Source organism: Thermobia domestica, chromosome 7, assembly GCF_964235325.1.
Source record: "Thermobia domestica chromosome 7, izTheDome1.hap1.1, whole genome shotgun sequence".
Lineage (NCBI taxonomy): Eukaryota > Metazoa > Arthropoda > Insecta > Zygentoma > Lepismatidae > Thermobia > Thermobia domestica.
Genome location: NC_137460.1, coordinates 163,158,351 through 163,178,086, shown reverse-complemented (window position 1 = coordinate 163,178,086; position 19,736 = coordinate 163,158,351). Strand labels below are relative to the sequence as shown.

The window sequence follows — 19,736 nt, the reverse complement described above, 5'->3', positions numbered from 1 at the left end:
AGAACACACATTTGTCTTGCATTTGGTACAGAAGGTTCTTGTCTTGCGATCACGTTTTGATGGGCAGATCCCGCATCTAGCTTTCTTTTTGGATGACTCTTTTTCCGTGAGCTGATCAGTTTCTGTGTGGCTTCTCTTCTGTGGAAAGTCTTCTCCAATATGGGCCAATTTTTTGCCGAGGGAAATCAGGAAGTTACGGCGTTTCAATCTCTGCCTCTTGTCTTTCTTCTGTAATGACAAGAATATAATATAAGCGTTGAGTGCGCTTATATCAATCATGTTGAAGAATACTACCAGAGGCCATCTCCTTGTCATTCGCTTTGTGCTGTAACAGTGGGTCATCTGGTCCATAGTGTCCACACCAGACTTTGTTTTGTTATAGTAAAGGATTACTTCTGGCTTTTTCTCTGCTGTAGAAGTATCAACTTCAGGCTGGTTATGCATTGTGCTCAGAAGAGTAACAGTTTTGTAATTCTTGGGACAGTACGAAACTATCATGGCATCCTGTTGGAATCCAAACAAACTGCTTCCTACAGCCCTACTTTTATCCGCTTTGGTAAAAGAAGTTGGGAGTTCTGGCTTACTCTTCCGTATAGTTCCGACGTAGGTGAGTTTTCGTTCCTTCAATTTACGTGCAAGAGAAAGACTTGTAAAGAAGTTATCCCCAGTAATGTTTCTACAACTTCCAGCAATTTCTTCTGTCAGTTGAAGAACGACTCTTTCCCCTTGATTGACTTCTCTTCCTTGTTCTGGACTTTTTCCGCTATATATTTGCATCTTCCACACATAGCTTGTGGTGCTATCACAAATAACCCAGAACTTTATTCCATATTTACCCGGTTTACTTGATATGTATTGTCGAAAGGGACAACGTCCAAGAAAAGTCTCAAGCTGTTCGTTCACCGTCATGTTATCTCCGGGAATATAAGCGTCCTGTAGAGTTTTAACCCAGTCTTCAAACACTGCACGAATTGGAGATAGTTTATCATCAGGTCTTCTCTGGCGCCTGAGCTCTGCATAATCAAAACGTAGGGCGGAATTGATTTGTTGAAAACGATTCCTGCTCATAATGGAATTGAAGATAGGCCGACCGTTTTCCTTACTCCAGAGCTGCCTAGTTTCTTCATTCTTTGATTTGTATACCCCAATAAGTATTAGCACACCGATATATTTCTGAAGTTCCTCAACACTAATAGGTTTCCACTCACGAGGAAATTTTATCCTACCTTCCTTGTTAGTCCACTTGCAAATTGTTTCTAGAATGTTCCTACGAAAAAATAAACAAAAAGCAGATTTCTCATCATCAACTTCCCTGTTAGCATACCGTGTAGGACCACAATCCTTACTAATTATATTGGCAGCACCAGCACGCCCGTGACTGGTAGTGAAGGGTACTAAATTCCAATCTTCTAAGCCACTTCTGGAGCGGACAATTGCTTCATCTTGCAAGCCACTGTCATTATCAGAAAAATCACTCTCACTTGCAGATAACTCTAATAATTCACAGTCCAGTTCTCCATCATCTGTCGAATCACCAGAAAAATCCTCCTCTTCTGCCAACAGACATTGGCGTATATCGTTATCGGAAAGTCCGCCACGTGCCATTATCCTCACACACTAAATCCAATGACTAAAATGAATTAGGCACTGTTTTTTTTTTTCCAGCTAGCCGACGCTAGCTACTATCCGAAGAGGGTTACGCCCTCTGTAGGGGGTAGGCACTGGTTGGTTTAGAATATATTATAGGTAGAAATTTATAATATGCCCCTGAGAAGTTGTGTCAGGAAGAAAACACCATAAACCAGTAGACATTACGTACAAAAGGAATAATTAGTTAGGAATACTTACTAACACTGCATTAAACTACTTTATAAGTAAAACATTTTTAAACATAAGACTGATAACAAAGAATAAAGAACACACTGACGTTAATTCTGCCATCTATGATCCACAATGTAAATCACAACCAAAGTTGAACCAGTATTCCTATTTAAAATATGCAGTGGGTCCGCTGGACCCATCTGGTACACAATGCTATAATTTTTATGTATACCACGTGACTTAAAAGAACAAAGCATTTCTGACATAACATGGGAGAGCAGCACCATAAAGAAAAAGTCACGGAATATTAGCGACCACTCACGAAAACTTACTCTGCAATTAATAAACGAAAAGTCGAATGGGTACAATGGACCCGTTCGGGACTCCCAGGGTTAATGAATATTCAAATAGTTTTACAATTACCAAGTGTCACAGTTCCTGTTATCCTTTCTTTTTTCAGAAGGATGTTTCTCAATGTTGAAATGTTGCTGAGAATAATTTTAGTTGCACCAAGTTCTTCTTGTGAACCAGAATGGTCCTTCAGTGCACTGCGTCGATTGAAGACCTATTTAAGAAGCAGTATGACGCAGAAAAGACTGAACCACCTTGCAATTTGCCACACTCACGCTGATATCTTGGAAAACTTAAGTGTTGAAAAAATAATGAACCTGTTTATAGCTGCAAACGAGAACCGTAAACGAATCTTTGGATTTATTCCTCACTGAAAAGCCATATTAGCTGAAAGTAACAGTTGAATTTTTCCTCCCATTGCTAACTGGATGTATTTTCTTCCAGTGAACAATTATCAAAGAGATACAACAGTACACCTATTTTTACAATCTTTCTAACCAAATTACTGTAGTACTAGCCTAAATTATTTAAAGTTCCAAGAAGTAATTTATGGAGGAGGGCATGCAGTGTTTTCTATTTGGAACGTTTATTAAGTCAAGTAAACTATAATTAATCAATACACTATAAGTTAAGTGTAAAGTGTTGTGTTAAGATCATAGTTAAACTGCTGCAAATATATATATATCACAAACATGGAAACACAACAAAATTTTGGAGGTTCTACAACAGTAATGGTGAAGTGAGATGGACGGGATAGTACACATCCAAAATATCTTAGTGTCGAATATTACAGTCATCACTGTATTGACGTATGACTGTTATGACGTATTTCGAACAAATAGAAACAAACGGTTTCAAAGAATTGAGGTGAGGTGATTTTGAGTTTTACGTCCCGTTCAGCAGCGAGGCTATATGAGACGTGGACCTACTGATTAACGTGGAATCCGAACCACATGAGCTCCCGCCGGGAATCGAACCCGGGTCTCCCACGCCAAAGGCGCGTACGCTAACCGCTTAGCCACGAAGGAGCTCAATTTCAAAGAATTGAGTTGACTTTTTTTTTTTCAAAATACCTTATTTTAAAGAATTGTTTAGGTAGGTATGATATTCAATTATGTAGATTGTTTTAAATAGACATAAAACCGTTTACAGCAATTTGATATCTCAAACGATTCCGAAGATCTAAAAAATGGTTAAATATGATATATTGATTAAAATAGCGTATATGTGAGACTTTTTGAAAACATTTTTTAATTTACTTTGCTTCCTAACATTGCAATGATACACTTCTTGGTAGGTGTAATTACAAGTTCTCGAAAGTACATAATTTTAAGCAGTGTTGCAAACTTGATCCATATTGACTATATCTCCAGAACGGGTTGAGATACCAAATAAAGATATAAACGACTTTATAATCTTCACGTCTATTGAAAGTCATCTATACAATTGGATTAGGCACTTATCTAAGCAGTTTTTTAAAATAAAGACTTCTGAAGAAAGTCAAATTTTCAATCCCTGTATCTTTATTTCTGTTCATTCAAAATCAGGCATATAATGATCACAGTGTTAGACATTAAAGTACTCTGAATGTGCACTACCCCATCCGCCTCACTTGCATTATTACTGCTACAGAGGGCACCAAAATTTGGAAGTCTGTGACACTGCAGCGTCCCTAGTTTGCAACACTGAATAATAAATGTAATATTTTAAGTTATCGTTTAACATGAAGATTTTAAATAGCCACATGACGTAGTGCCATTTGAAAAAAATATAACTTTATGTTGGATTGGCTACACTATTAACCAGGTGGCATAACAGGGTATGTCAAACAATGTCTGCCTTTCGTCGATATTTGCATGGTACAGCAGAATTTCAGCGTTTTTACTCTATTAGTTAAGTTATAAAGGTATATCAAGATAAATGATCCATCCTATATATATATACATATATAAAGGAAATAAACTACAAACTTGATAACAAAGATTAATTTATGAACCAAGAAACTAAAATTAACCCCGCCGCTATAAGCGTGTTCATAATACATCGTTCCTCGCATGACAGCGATGCGACCTGATTTGAAATAAATTATAATCAATAGATAATATACATCGGTAAGACCAAATTTAATATATTATATAGTATACTTTGTCCTTTAGTCTATAAATAATCAGGTAGTAAGTAGTTTATGCATATATTTATTTGTCTTCTGCTTTCTGACATTACACAACATTGTGACTTCAAATTAAGAGATTAACACGTGACAGCGACTTGGCCTGTGTTTATTATCCAAGTCCGACTTCCATCTTACATATATTATTATAGTTTCTATTATACTACATGGTCGTCCAAAAAAGTGGAAACACTCAAATAAAAGGTAGGATTTTAAATGAATTGCAAAAGTAACACTATAGATTGGTAATACAGGTGGGGGGAAAGCTTTTAGTACATGTGATGTCTATGGTCGCCATTTTGAATTCACTTTTATTCTCTTAAATGGAAACCATATGTCGTGATATTTTATCCTAATCTGAAATTTTCTCAGGAATTCAATGCTGTGTTTGTTTTTGCTTTTGAAGTTATGACTGTTTTTTGGTTTTCACATCAGTCACATACCACACATTTCTCCAGATTAAAGAATGTGTTGCCCACTCTGTTGAATTTTCTTTTTCCCTATTCAGCCAAATCCTTGCTCGAAGTGCTTTCAGGTATGCTTGCACATGCATTTGTTAAGCGTTAATATCAATCATTGATCTAGGTCCCGAATTTTCAGAATACAAAATGATTTGAGCTGTCCCCAACGATAAAAATTTAGGGGAGTAACGTGGTGACGGCTCCACAGCACCACGTCTACCGATTCACGAGTTGGGAAACTGCACATCTAAATATTCACGGACACAATTTCCATAATGCGTAGAGGCACCACTGTGTTGATAGAAGACAAGGAATTTCCCATCTCTAGATAAAAGAGATGGCAAAATATTTTCTTCCAATGGTAGATATAATTAGTTATTATCACTTTAACAAGATGTTATACTTTAAACATAATAATAACTTGTCCTGAAATGATTCTATTTATATATATATATATATATATATATATATACGTACACACACTCACTCACACAATTGATTTATTTTAATGTAATTATTTTATATAACTATTCATGTATTTTGGATTATATCAATAAATACCAAAGAAATTAATCCAATCGGGAATCGCACTCGCGATCTTACGATTAGAAGTGCTGTGCTCTACCACTGAGCTAACATTCCTTCTGAAGAAATATAACTGAATTTCCAAGAGAAAGTAGGAGGAAACGGGTGAACCCCGAGAAAACTCACGCACAAGGTGTTTGTCCACCACAAAGTCCACTTTGCGCGAGCTGGGATCGAACTAGGGACCCCGCGCACCAGAGACGGACGCTCTACTATTGAACCACTGCGGGCCCCGAAAATGGAGTTATATAGAGTTAGGAAAATAGGTTCTGTTATTTGAGGAATTTTTCAAGCGCAGTATAACCCATTACAAACAGTTCCCGGTCATAATTTACTTGAAAATGGGCAATTATCTCTAAGAAACACTATGAACTCGCTTACATTGTGTTTTGCATCTTTGTTTTTCTTATAATTTCGGTGACATTATTTACTCTGTAACCTTCAATACCAGACAATGTACTATTCTTAATGAAGTTGAACCAACTCGAAATATTTTGCTTGAGCTTACTGTATAAGCAGTTTTCTTCTTCAGGTGTGATTACGAAGTTTTCGCTCATGCAAAAGACAGACCGAATGAGTTTTTGGAATTACAGGGTGTCTACTGAGTTTCATTTTCAAAATTCCAGTATATTCAGTATAACTATCAGCAAAATTCATGTACCTAATACAATGATTTTTGTAATGGTTCTTTAGGAATAATCACACTCTTGATGATTTCAGGTTTGTAATTGTTTTACCATCAAAAGAATAATTTATTTTTAATAAATTTAGCTAAGCTTTTTTTTTAATACAATGGCTTTTTAACATTTTTAAAGGGCATCTCAACTCCCCTCACAGCCCTCCACTCCACCCATTGCTTTAAATGTCTAATTACAATTGCTTTAAATGTCTAACTGCTTTAAATGTATACAACTCTTGCTTTGGAAAAATGTACAATCTCAATGGATACAATTTGTTTCTAAGACTATTAAAACAATTACAAAAAAGTATTGTTGACAAATTATGTTTCATGATTTTTCCAGTATGTAGATCAAAATTCCAGTATATTTCCACTATCAGTAGACACCTTGAATTAAATGAATCGAATACACGACTGAGCGAAATATACATGAATTTTAGGTTCTTAAGTGACTTTGAAAACATGTTAAAAAGATAGTAATAAAAAAGCCTGTTGTTATTTTCTTGGTACGTTGACATAAAATTGTGTACAGAAAGTTTGAGTGATCTTTTCTTCGACGTTTGTATTGTTTTCAAAGATTTCCTTTCTAGACGAGATTTTATTGTGTCTTCTGTATTTGCTTTCAAATTATGCTCTGTTCGGTCGGTTGAAAATTAAAAACATATATTTCAAGAGCTATTAAACTCTTACCTTTCTTGCTGAAATACATCAATCACATGCAAACAAAACCTCTCAACAGTCACAAATGCTGCACATAATATTTTAGCGGACTATCTTCTACAAGTGAAACTTTCATTTCTGAAGATAGCAGTTAGAACTGGTACATGTTTTGATAAGCCTTTTTTACCATTCCCACATAGAAGTAAGCCATAGGTGCGAATTAGAGTTACTCTCACATACCTGGGTGGAATCCCAAATGAAAATTGGTTACTTTACTAAAGGTTACAACTTAAGTCTATTACAAAGTCAATATTTTCCAATATTAATACCACAAGAGTGCGAAAGTTATAATCTAAAACTAAAAGTAAATAAAAATCAGACAGTATCAAATATGACTGTTAATGTTAAGAATGGATATGTAAATTTTTATTTTATAGCACCATGAAACTTCACACTGAACAAAAACTTACGAAATTCTCTTCTTTAACTGGTACATTTAAGGAAGCCGTTATATTGGCTGCCAGAAAAATAAAGATTACATGCAGCTTGTTAAATTAGAGTAGTTTTTCCAAGACCATTTTATTTTTTGACGGAAAAGGTACGTGTATTCTTTCTCTATAATCCTCAACGTAAACGAAAATATGTCCCATAATTTTCTTAGCTTTACTGAATCAGGGAACACACTAAAACTACTAAGAAGAGTAAATATGCGATCTCGGGACGAATTAAGCGTTTGAACACTTCACATAAAGCCTCAATTAATGAAACGGAAGAATATGAATCGTATTATAGCACGGTACATTCAACATTGAATCTAGATAAGGTCAAATAGACAATAATGGGATTATATTATTAACAACTTCATTAACAAATAAACGATTGCATTAATCAACTACTCAACATAATTTATAGTTCTACTTTTCTCCGAAATGTTTAATAAAAAGCTTAAAATACTACAAAAATAACCAAAACTTTTTCTCCATAAATATATTACATAGCAATTCTAACTTTCAAAATGAATTTAAACATGGTACCTATGTCGTGTTAATGGAAGCTGTGGTATTGTGAAGAGTTTTTGTGTAATTTTGTTTGACAGATGCTGCAAATATTTACTACTACTAACAATAATACAAAAAATTAAATTAAGCATTTATATAATTTCAACTCGTCAGTTTTAACAGGACTGCATTACAAAATGGAAGTGTAACGGAAGTTCCTCAATTTTGTACATAACATTTTAAGATGTAAAGAAATTCTAGACTTCTATTGTGTGACTATTTAAGTCGGATCACGGCGTCAGAGTGATGTTCAATTATTATCAAAAAACAAGAAAAAAGAAAAAACAAGAACAAGTTCCTGAGCGCACGAAATGATCCGGGGTTTGATATAAAAGTAACTTCTCGTGTTTCATAGGTATATTAGATATAGGTAGGATTAAATATACTGTATGTGTAAAATGTGTAGTGTTCCCTAAGAAATTAATACCTGTTTTCTTTTGTATGTCAGGTTTAAGTAGTTCCACTAGAGAGCGTGTGAAACAAAAATGAGGGATCGAAATAGACTTGCTATTCAACACTACTCGCAAATAGTGTTTTTTCTTTAAACATAATGCATTTTCTAAACGCAAAGACGTTTCGTGCTCATTTCAAGAGTGGCTCCGTGTGATAAAACAATACACAAACTGCATGCAAAGTTCGAAAGGGAAGGTTCAGTGTTGGAATCCAAGCGTTCTCGCCTTGCCGTTGTTCGGTCTCCTGGAAAAATCGATGCTATCCATGTGGCGATACAAAAGAGCCCTGGAGAGTAAACTAGGACACTTTCTTCAGCGTTAGGGATATTTAGCCGTTCAGTGCAACGAATATTAAAACATGATTTGAATTTGTTTCCTGATAAAATTACGGTATTACATACACTCACTGACAGAAACAATTAAGAGCGATTCACATTTTGTGTGGGTTCGTGGGATGGACGAAGTTGTGAATTGCAAAATGTTCGCTTTTATGGTACCAATATCCCAAAAATATGCCATGAAAAAATTGTTGAACACTCGAAGGGTTATAATATGGGTAGGCTTCCAGTCACGGTCTAATTGATAATTGATCCTTTCATTTTAAGAAGTCAATCAACAATGATACCTAAAAATGCTTAGAGACAGATTCATCTCACACATTCAAGCAAGAACCTTGTCCTTCAATACACAATGGATGATGCATGATGTAGCAAGGCATCACACGACGAGCGTTATGATTGATTGTTTGTATTAAGCATTCGGAGAACTAGTGGTTTCAAATCGACTGCCAATTCTGTTTGATTGTGGACAACCTCGCTTTCCAAATAGTCCAGATCTGAATTTCTGTGAATATATCTTTTTGGATTTCTTAAGAAAAAGATATTCAACACCCAGATAATGTGATGAAATGAAAACGCAAATCATTTAAGCATGCAGTGACATTGCTGAAGATATATGTCACCGCGTAGTGGGAAACGTAAATAACCGCTTCGAAGAGGTTACCAGTGAAAATGGTAGGCATATTGAGCATGTGCTAAAGTGAACTGCATCTCCCAATTTTGAGTATAATGCACTTCCATTTTACGCCTGACTTATTAATACTTATATTAAAACTAAACTCCGGATCATCTCGTGCTCTTCCCTGTATTTCTGCAATTCAAAGAAAATATGTTATTTCTCTAAGGTATGGCAAATTGTACGTAAATCGTTTTTGAGAAAAGAAATTAGTAGGCGGGTACCAACTTTTCTGGTGATTGTACTATGGGAAGAATACGTATTTGAGAAATAATAACATTAAACTATATGTGAATGACTGAGTTTTGAAAATTAGACCATACTCTGAGATTTCTAGAAGAGACAAAGAGGGCATCATACTTTATAAATTAGAGAAAGACAAAGTTGTTGGCAAATTCAACGAAAAAAGCTGACATTATTGCATAGTTAGATTATCGCCTGTTACAGTGCAAATATTAAATATAAAAGAAACAGCGAACCTTGACGCTATAATAAACTGAAAATTTTGTCTAAAAATACTTCAAAAAATTTTGAGTATCTAGTGTACTTCTTTCTTCGAAAACCTGATGACTTTTGCCTTTTGCCAGAACACTGGAGAAAACAAGCTAAAGACGATAGGGACAAACATCTACAAAGAAGGTACGACAATAATCAATACACACATATGATGGATCTTTGTTAGAAAGAAGTGAAATGAAATTTTTTAAAGTTTTACGTCCCATGGTTATGCCGGTTAGGCTAAAGGAGATGGTGGTGATGAAAAAAAAATTAACTGGTGAAATGAATAAAGAGGGAAAAAACGGGAGAATCCCGAGAAAACCCACGCACGTGGTGTTTGTCCACCACAAAGTCCACTTGGCGCGAGCTGGGATGGAACCAGGGACCCCATGCATCAGAGGTGAACGCTCTACCACGCTGTACCCCTTTGTTAGAAAGAGACTGCGTTGTTCCTTGCGTAGATAAATTATGGAATAGCATTAGAGATACGTTGTTACATTAACTGGAAATTGTTTTGAATAAATTAAATATCGCATGTACTCCCATGCGCAATTAAAATTGCGCGTATACTGTAACTCACGATTTTTCGCATTTATTCCATTTTCCTTACGTTTATGGGTAAAATTCAGTTATTAGTATGTGGAGATAATAGAAAGCAATCCATCTAAGGAGATATTTCCAAAAAATATAATAAAATAATAAAAATATAAGCAAAAAACAAAATTATGCTTGGTTTTGTGTATACTGGCAATCATGATTTCTAGGGATTTTTTCAGTAGCAAAGCACGATTGCGAAGGGAAATTGACAATAGGCAGTGAACGAGCTGGCGGAAGGAACTGGAAAGTGGAGTAAAATATAGAATTTATTGGTTTAAACCTAGTGTCTAGATGGTTTGCCAAATATAAATTAGCTTCTGTAACGAAGATGTCGTACGGAGGTATAGAAACAAAGAGGAAATCTCCTGTCTTGAGGTTGGAAGTGACATGCGCTATGGATATTAGCATTTATTTCTTAAGAAAAAGAGAACAAGCAAAAAGTAGTTTTCGTGGTCAGGTGGGTAGCGTGGTGGATTAGTCGTTCTTACACTATCTTGACACTAGATTGAATCCCATCCCATCCCATGCTTTTTTTTATAAAACATTATAATTTTCATGTTAATAAGAACCGAAGCAATATAATAAGGGCATAACTTATTGATATTTTGCTGTAATGACGTATTTATCCAGGATTAGAGTACTATTGGTAATAGCTGTTGTTTGCAGTTCATGCTGTTGTATAGCTTCTCTCATCCTGTTTTCTTGGGAAAAGAACAATTTTGTCTCCAACAAAGTGTGAAGGATATATATGAACAGAAAAAGATCTTAGTACCAAACGTGATTTATCGTGATGAAATAAACTAGTGTGCCATTATTAAATTTAAAAAAAAAAAAAAAAAAAAAAAAAAAAACTAAAGTAAATAATTGAAGTTGGCTTCTCTTTAGCTTTTAGCTAAAAATATTTTTTTTTTATAAGACTATATTTTATAAGGCAAGTTGTGTGACCATACCCACAAATTTAGCTAGGGAGTGAAAGACAATTCTTTATACAAACATTTTACAGGTTTAGGTGCGTGAAACACCAATACACCATGATCTCGCTTATCCGACCTTGCTTTGTTCCACATACCGTATGATCCGACATATCATTGCAGATAGTACCAATCGGCAAGAAGAACTGCAAATTGTGGTCTTAATCTATTTTTTATGCTCTGGAGTCTATCGCCTAGCGCGCCCGTCTACACCTTGACTCATATGTCTATCATTCAGTGCAGACACGTATCCAGGTTTTCTATTCGGGGGGGGGGGGGGGGGCAACACGAATCCTTGTAAGCACGTAATTCTAATGTTTTAAAAATATCAATAATAATAATAATAATAATAATAATAATAATAATAATAATAATGCAACAGTTCTGTATTGCTCTTAAACTTTTTCCTACTTTTCATTTATAAACCGGTTTACTTTGGAAACTGCATTATAGGACAAACAAAATGAAACATATTTTCGAGAGAAATGGAACTAAAGAAAACTTTCTGCTACGTATATCACATAACAAAAATAGCAAGAAGACATTGAGTGTATCGTTCTAATATATTAAAGTTAAAAACAGAACGGAAACGAAATGTTAATCCTATTTAAAACTGTTTTTTAATTCCACCTGGTATAATGGCATTATGGTGTGTTCTTAGAATTATAACAAGACAACAGCACATTGCCCAAAGTTTGGACACTGACTCCAAGTAAACTGATATAAAAGAATCTCAAAAGGGTAAAAGCAAGTTTATTAAAAAGTGCTTGAGTTTCGGAAGGGGAGGAAGGGGACAGCCCTCAGGCCACGCTGGATACGTCCCTGATTCAGTGCAGTGCATTTATTTATTATAAAACATGATTATTAGATGCGTAATATGTAAAATTATATCATAAGTTTTACTTTTAATAGGTCTTTTCTTAACACATCCATATTATCCGGCGTTCTGTCTGCCTGTTTATGTCGGATAAGCGAAACTCTACTGTATTTCCAAAGCTAGCATATACATGAACTAGAATTGTATCGTCCTAGAACAGACAATAGTGTGAAATGCTTATATTAAAAGGCTGGAATAAAAAAAAAGCATAAGTACTGTTTTGGTAGCGTGAGAAAAAATTAAAAACAATTCAATATATTTCCTACGTATCAGATTATCATCTTATTGTGTCGATGAATATTCTTTTTTAAACAGTTTTACAAGTCATACCATTAGCAAAATCCCTAAGGAAATCGAAAGAAAAACTCCTATGTGCCTCTTGTGGCAAAGCGGCTTAAGTGCATGGTCAGAAACCGATTCCCACGTTAAGGTATAGATAGAGTTCCCATATTTCAAAATGCAAATTCGGGACGCTACTAAATTACGAGAATCTTTGAAATGCTTAAAATTGAAAGAAGTGTTGAATACTAATTTACTTTCCTCCATTAGATCGAGTTGTTCAAGTATTACGTTATCACATTTTTATTCATTTCACTAGACCTTCTTCCAAGGGTACCGATTTCTCTGTAAATGGGAAGGGGGGGAGAGTTCAAATTCAGAAGATATATATATATATGAGGATTTTATGACAAATTGCACTCAAATTATGCCAACTATTGTATATCATAAATACAAAGGGGGCAGCTTTGGGGGGGGGGGGCGGACCCCAGGATCAGCGCCCTTGCCTTCTTCCTAGTTAAGCAAACGTAAGCAGATGATTTACTCCCTCCTCCTGGTAAGCAATTTTTTTCCCCCCTCAAGATCTGTTGTTTCGTGAAATAACAGCAGGAATTTCCTGATTACTTAACCATCTAAATGAATGTTTTCACTTAGAGCCATCCCGTCGATTCGCGTTGCCTAGGACTAAAATAAATTAAGGGTCAATAATGAAGATGAGACCCATATCAAACATGAAGAGACATGTGGATCGGAAATCCTTCTTTGTTCGAACTTTGATTTTTTCAAATCCATGATGGGAAATTATATTATGAGTACAATTTTCGAAATTAATAGTATACAATCGTAAAAATATCTTACAAAACTATGGTTTATTGCAAAATACTTTGACTCAAAGAATAAATTACAAGTAATAAACTTGTTACTTTTCCTGAAGAGTCTAAGTCTTGAATGAGACGAGGCTCTCGAGCGTAGTGCTTGGAACGATTGCCTCACTTGTTCTACCTTCCCGTGGGGCAGCCTTGATTTGACTTGATCCTAAACGGATTATTCAGAAGTCGAAATCGGAAGATGTTCCCCATTGTTTCAAAACACTCTTGGTCGATTACAATCTGCCTCACTTGTGGGGAGACAACCCCATGCCATAAGCGTCGGTGGACCACCGATAGGCAACTAGCAATATGTCCCCAAAAATTGGCGGTCCCAGCGACGATCGGGGTGGTCCCACTTCCGTTTTGAAAATTGTACCACTAGGGGCAGAGAAGCGACGGAACGCCAACGGGGAACCACAAAATTATTCCCCTAAAATACGTTAAATCGCCTATATGCGTAATTTGTTTGCATTAAGTTGAGTCTAAAAAACCTTTTTAAAAAAGTTTAAAAAAAAAGTGCCCTGAGCTGGGCGCGAACCACCAACCTTTAGGGTTACTAGTTGCGTGTTCTTCCGAATTCGCCACGGAGGCGATTAATAAGACACAGCTTGTAGAGTGATAAATCGTTGGTCTTTTTAATATTTCTAATCAGAGTGCTCCTTTAACCGTGTATATTTGACGAAAACTAATTGGAATCAGATCAAATGCACTCGCCATGTAATTTTATAACAAAATGGCAAGCGTCTATTTACTTTTTTCATAGTTTTCCCATATTCACTTGCTACTGATCGGCTACAGTTGCCATCTAAATTCATACAATTATACGCACCCATCTCAAGATTTCTCACTTCATGATGTAAAGGCAGGAATTACTCTTGACCCCCGGAGCTCAAGTATTGTCCTTATAATAAAAATTCGTCAGGAAAAAGTAATATAAAGTAATAACCGCATGCACATGACTGGCGATAGTTCGTGATGGTCCCTTTGCGATTCTCCGTGACAAATCAAAGGAGCGCGGGTCAACATGAAGTCCTCGCTGTTACGCGGTGGTAACTTTAATATCCCCGATTCTAGATATCTGTTTCGACTCGACGAATCCCTGCCACTAGTGGCACACGAGCGGCAAACTTTCGACGCGTCGCTATATCGACGATCACCATTTACCGGCAAGTGGGCCACTAGGTGTTGGCGACGTTTACTGCATGGGGAAGCTAATAAACAAACAAACAAATAAATAAATGTAAGGCCTTATAAAAAAGTTTTCCCAAAATTTACATCTAACAAAATCATTTGTTGGTATTCCAGAACTGTAAATTCACCTTTATTCATAATTTACTTCTATCGTAGTTTTGATATGAGAATGATATGTCTGAAACTGTAACAGAAATCATTAATACTTCTTCTTCTTCTCTTTTTTTTTTTTTTTTTTTTTTTTTTTTTTTTTTTTTTTTACAGTCAGATTTAGCAGTTTTACTTAACAGTCAGTCAATTTGGATCTGTGATATCAGAGTTTTAGAGATTTCCTTAATTTTTTCATTTCTACAACAGTTTGCAATTAACACCATTAACGTATCTCTTTCGATATTTCCATAGGTAATGGCTTGGTCACTCCCAGTATATTTCAAACAATAAACTATTTACGGTGTCTTACTCGATTAATCCGAACTACATTTTATATCCAACAACTCTGTGCATTTTCCCTTAAATCTGCAAACTTTCTACTAGGTTAAAACTCAGCATTTTCTATTTAGTTCCTTTCTTGCTAAAACAACAGACAACCTAGAAATGATGACTCTATACTACATTATGTTGCATAGGGCATTTTATGTAGCATATCACTTGACAGTTGGACACTTTCTTCGTATATTGAAAGCAACAGGGATTAAGTCCTTCTACACTTACATGAGAAGTAAACAAATTCTTTTTAATTCGTGGAATTGTGCCAATGAACTAGGTCCCGAGAGTTTTTAATTTAAGATTACTATTATTATTATTTTATTATTGACTTGGGCTTTCCTTAATATTAAGCAATATTTCACAAAAAGCTGGCATTTTTAAACAAATGTGTTCGATTTCAAGTTTTCATGAAGTAGCCACTCTCTCCTATAAATAATTTCAGAGGGGCCGCAGTGGCTCAGTGATAAAGCGTTCACCTTTGGTGCATGGGATCCTTGGTTCGACCCCAGCTCGCACCAAGTGAATTTTGTGGTGGACAACACTATGTGCATGGGTTTTCTCGGGGTTGTCCCGCTTTCTCGCATTTTCTTCATTTCACCATTTCATTCATTTCTCATCATCACCGTCTCCTTTAGCCTAGCCGGTATAACCGTGGGTCGTAAAACTTAAAGATTTGATTTCAAATAATTCCAATTCAAACAGTTGCAGGAAGTATGTCATTTCGAATAAAACAAACTACTCTATAAAATTCTGGGTATTATTATTTTTTATATATACAATTCTAGCTCCTAACCAAAGAAATAATACACTTCTTATTTCTAAATCGAAGGGTAAGAAGACTACATTCACTCTCTTATTATTATAGATTCACTTCAATTGAAGCAGTTAAAATAGTTGGGAAAAATTAGAAAGCCATACCCTATATTCCAGTGTGCCACAACCGGATAACATGGCACACTGGCGTGCCCAGCAAAATGAACAGTGTGACGCAAACTTTTACCTATTATTTACAAGAATATTTGTCGAGTTTATTTTATTTATTATCAACAATTCTTCCACGGATCAGCTGTCTGTATACAGTTAAACAAACAAGTATCACATTGAGGGAATGAGTGTAATTATTTACTTTAATAGTATTAGAAAGGTATATTTTCTTATATTTTCTACCGGGAATAACTGCATCCGGTCTAGAAAGCTGGGACTAACAACAAAGGAACCCGATGTGACAAACCACACACCACCCTATAGTCGTGAGTGCCACAAGTCCTTTTCTACGTCTTGGCACCCTAAGGGTTGTTGCCTTCAGAGAGAGAGAGAGAGAGAGAGAGAAATTACTTAAGTCCAATGCACTTACATGCTTAAATAAATAAATTATGTAAATAACTGTTTCGATTTCTGTTTATTATTATTATTATAATAAATTTCTTAGGAAGTTGACTGCTATGTGTATGCACACGGCTCTTCCGTGCAGCGCCTCGTGTATGATTTTCCATATACAAACTACGTATTTCAAGTTTGTTGTGTTCGTTCTATAGGTGTGTTTGTAATTAGATGCATATGGCGTAGAAGTCAAAATTTAATGTCTACGCTACGTATATGCAAAACCATAGACAACTAAATTTATGAACAAAGACATTTATGGCGCTAAAACAAAGGGCAAAAATAAAGAATTACTGGCGGATTGTTGCCCGTAGTGCACAGGTGATAACGGTTAACAGTGTTAAATTTAAACAAATAGAGTTTTAATTAGGCACGAATTTAACTTATAGTGTACAGTGGGGAACGCTCAGGAGTTCGCTAGGATCGTTACAATATCGAACCCCGTGAAATGCACTGCAAACCTGTCCGCAAGCCCCCCGTAATGTTCAACAGATATTGTGTATTAATGCTCATTTCAATGCAAACCTATATATATATAGATAGGCCTACGCAACGAAGGTGCAGACTATTCATGAGTTGCAGTATTAAACCCTCTCACCCACTGTAATCTTCCAACATGTCTCCCAGCGATTACATTTTTTGGTATCTCAATCGCTTAGTAGGATAGCTCTACCTAGAGACCACTGATTAACCTGGTATTGGATGTTTCACTTTCTTATCTTTGGAGTTGACAGTCATCGGTTGGACATTTCACACGCAAATATCTAATATTAACAACGTTTCTTCTATAATTTCGTAATATTGTATTATTCATTAGCTTGGTTAGGCTTGTTTAAACACTTTTATGTTTTCACCTACTTATTACCTATACCTTAACGTTGGTTAAAAATACATTAGCTCTCACCGGGAACCAAATCCAGAACCAATGCACTTGAACCATTTGGCCACAACAAGGCACATTCAAAAAGTTGTTTCAATTTTGTTAGGAAAATTGTGATTAGGTGTAACATTTAAAAATATATTTAAGAATGGGTACGGTTGAAACGCACTGAATTTTCTCGCTCCAACTTCTTAAACTGACTCGTGTTTGGCTGCAGCTATTACTGAAACATTTATTTGGGAAATGCGAATAAAATAATGTGTTTTGGAAAACTTTGTTCTAAGCAACTTACGTCCAAAAGTAAAGTACCCATTTGTCATATTTCTGTTAGAAATAATTTATGCCATATATTATAATTATTAAGGAAGTAATTGTATGTGAACTATGAGCAAAAGCGTCTGAGTACTTTCTGAGAAAATCGTCAAAAAAGTCATCCCCAAGAATAAAATATCCCTTGTATATCTTTTCAGGACAAACGAGTTATGCTATTTATGATATACGAACAAAATTGCCTGAGTCGTTCTCGACAAAATCGTAGGGTAAATCTTGCTCCGAAAAGTAATATACCACTTCTAGCTTTTTAGGATGATGGAATTATACCATATCGTTAGGTTATTTATGTAACATTTATTTATGAAATATGAACAAAATTGCGTCAGGCGTTAATGAAAAAACGTCGGAGAAGAGTAAACTAAGAATAAACTCCCCCTTCTGAATGTTTACAAGACGAACGAGTTGTCATATTGTTAGGTTATTAATGATACATTTATTTATGAAATGTGATTGAGAAAATTGTTCGAAAAAACGCATCCCATACAGTAAATTACACCTTATGTATTTTTTCAGAGCAATGATTCATAGTACAGTGAAGGGTTATTAATAAAATATATATTTGTAAAAAAAATAAGCAAATCTTTACCGCTGTTTTTGAGACAATTTAATTATTTTAAATTTTCATCCTTCAGTAAACTACCCTTATTTTTAGGTGTCGGAAGATATAGAATTCGAAACGATAAAGTGTTATAAAAACTTCAGGTCTAGAATTCGGTCCAGATACATCGAACAGTATGGCCTCTATTTGAATGCATGTAAAAGCGTGACTAACCGACAGACGAACAGATGGACAGACATCAAAATCACTTTCCGATATGTGGGGGCGTGAAACTTGAATTTATTGAAATCTCCAATTCGATTTTTATCACTATCACTACAATTTCTTCTTTCGTCATTCGAACGTGAAAACGAATAGGAATACAACGACACGTAAGGTGATAATTTGTAACCCCCAAAATTTAATATGTTGCCATGCTAGGAAAAAAAAAGCTTATGCCTGTTTTTATATCATTTTAATATCAGTTTTTCACGCTACTATATCATGTAGAAATATGGTATGATTATCGTTCATATTCATGCTATCTTTTGGAAATATTCGTGTTCCGCATACATAGATCTGTGTAATTTTGTTTCGTTCAACGAAAACATTCTATATTCCTTAAATAGACTTATTTCTTGCATTTGTGGATATGAAAAAAAAAAAAGATAGAGAGAAAGTCAATACTCTAAAAAAAAAAAAGCGCACACTCAAACGATAATTTGACGTCAGCTTTTTCCTTTCTTCCTTTTTTTCATGACAATAAGCTATTGTAGCATTCGATATAACGTCGTGTCGATGTAACAAGGGGTAAGACTGGAAAGACTGACAAGGTCGCGAATGTTTTTTTTTTTTTTCCTGTTCCTGACACACAAATCCGAAGTGAGTTGTCTGCTGTTCAAGAACGGGCAGGGGAGATGTAACATACAAGACCATAAACTGAAAACAATAGCTGTTTCTAATACTGAATAAATACGTCGATTAAAGAATACTATCAATAAGTTATTTCCTTATTATATTGTTTCGGTTCTTATTAACATGAAAATTATACACTTCCTATAATGTTTTGTAAAAAAAAAATATATATATATGGGATGGGATGGGATTCGATCCCGTGTCAAAATAATAAAATAACTGCTAGTCCGCCACTCTATCTACCTAACCATGGAAACTACGGTTTGTTTGTTCTTTTCTTCTTAACCAACAATGCTCATAACCATGGTGCGTACCACTTCGAACCTTAAGATAAGAGTTTTTCTGTTTAATTCTATATTTTTGTACATTTTAGGTACAGAAGCTAATTTATATTTGTCAAACCATCTAGACACTAAGTTTAAACCAATAAATTCTATATTTTACTCCACTTTCCAGTTTTTTCCGGCAGCTTGTTCACTGCCTATTGTCAATTTCCCTTCGCAATCGTGCTCTGCTACTGAAAAAATTCCCTCGAAGGCATGATTGCCAGTATACACAAAACCGAGCGTAATTGTTTTTTGCTTATATTTTTATTATATTTTTTGAAAATATCTCCTTAGATGGATTGCTTTCTATTATCTCCACATACTAATAACTGAATTTTGCTCATA

General features: G+C 35.2%; 1 protein-coding gene across 2 annotated transcripts in view; it reads right to left on the bottom strand.

The window, feature by feature from the left end:
- Window positions 1–19,736, bottom strand: part of LOC145690551 (protein CutA homolog) — a 106,880-nt gene that overhangs the window by 12,382 nt on the left and 74,762 nt on the right. Inside the window, exon 7 of one of the 2 annotated variants that reach the window (XM_081765544.1) lies at window positions 6,765–6,967. The exons of the other annotated variant lie outside the window; for it this stretch is intronic. Coding sequence (XP_081621670.1) covers window positions 6,911–6,967 — 57 coding nt within the window. The 3' untranslated portion in view covers window positions 6,765–6,910. Of the gene's footprint in view, window positions 1–6,764; window positions 6,968–19,736 lie in introns of those variants that run through there. 2 annotated transcript variants of the gene reach the window in all.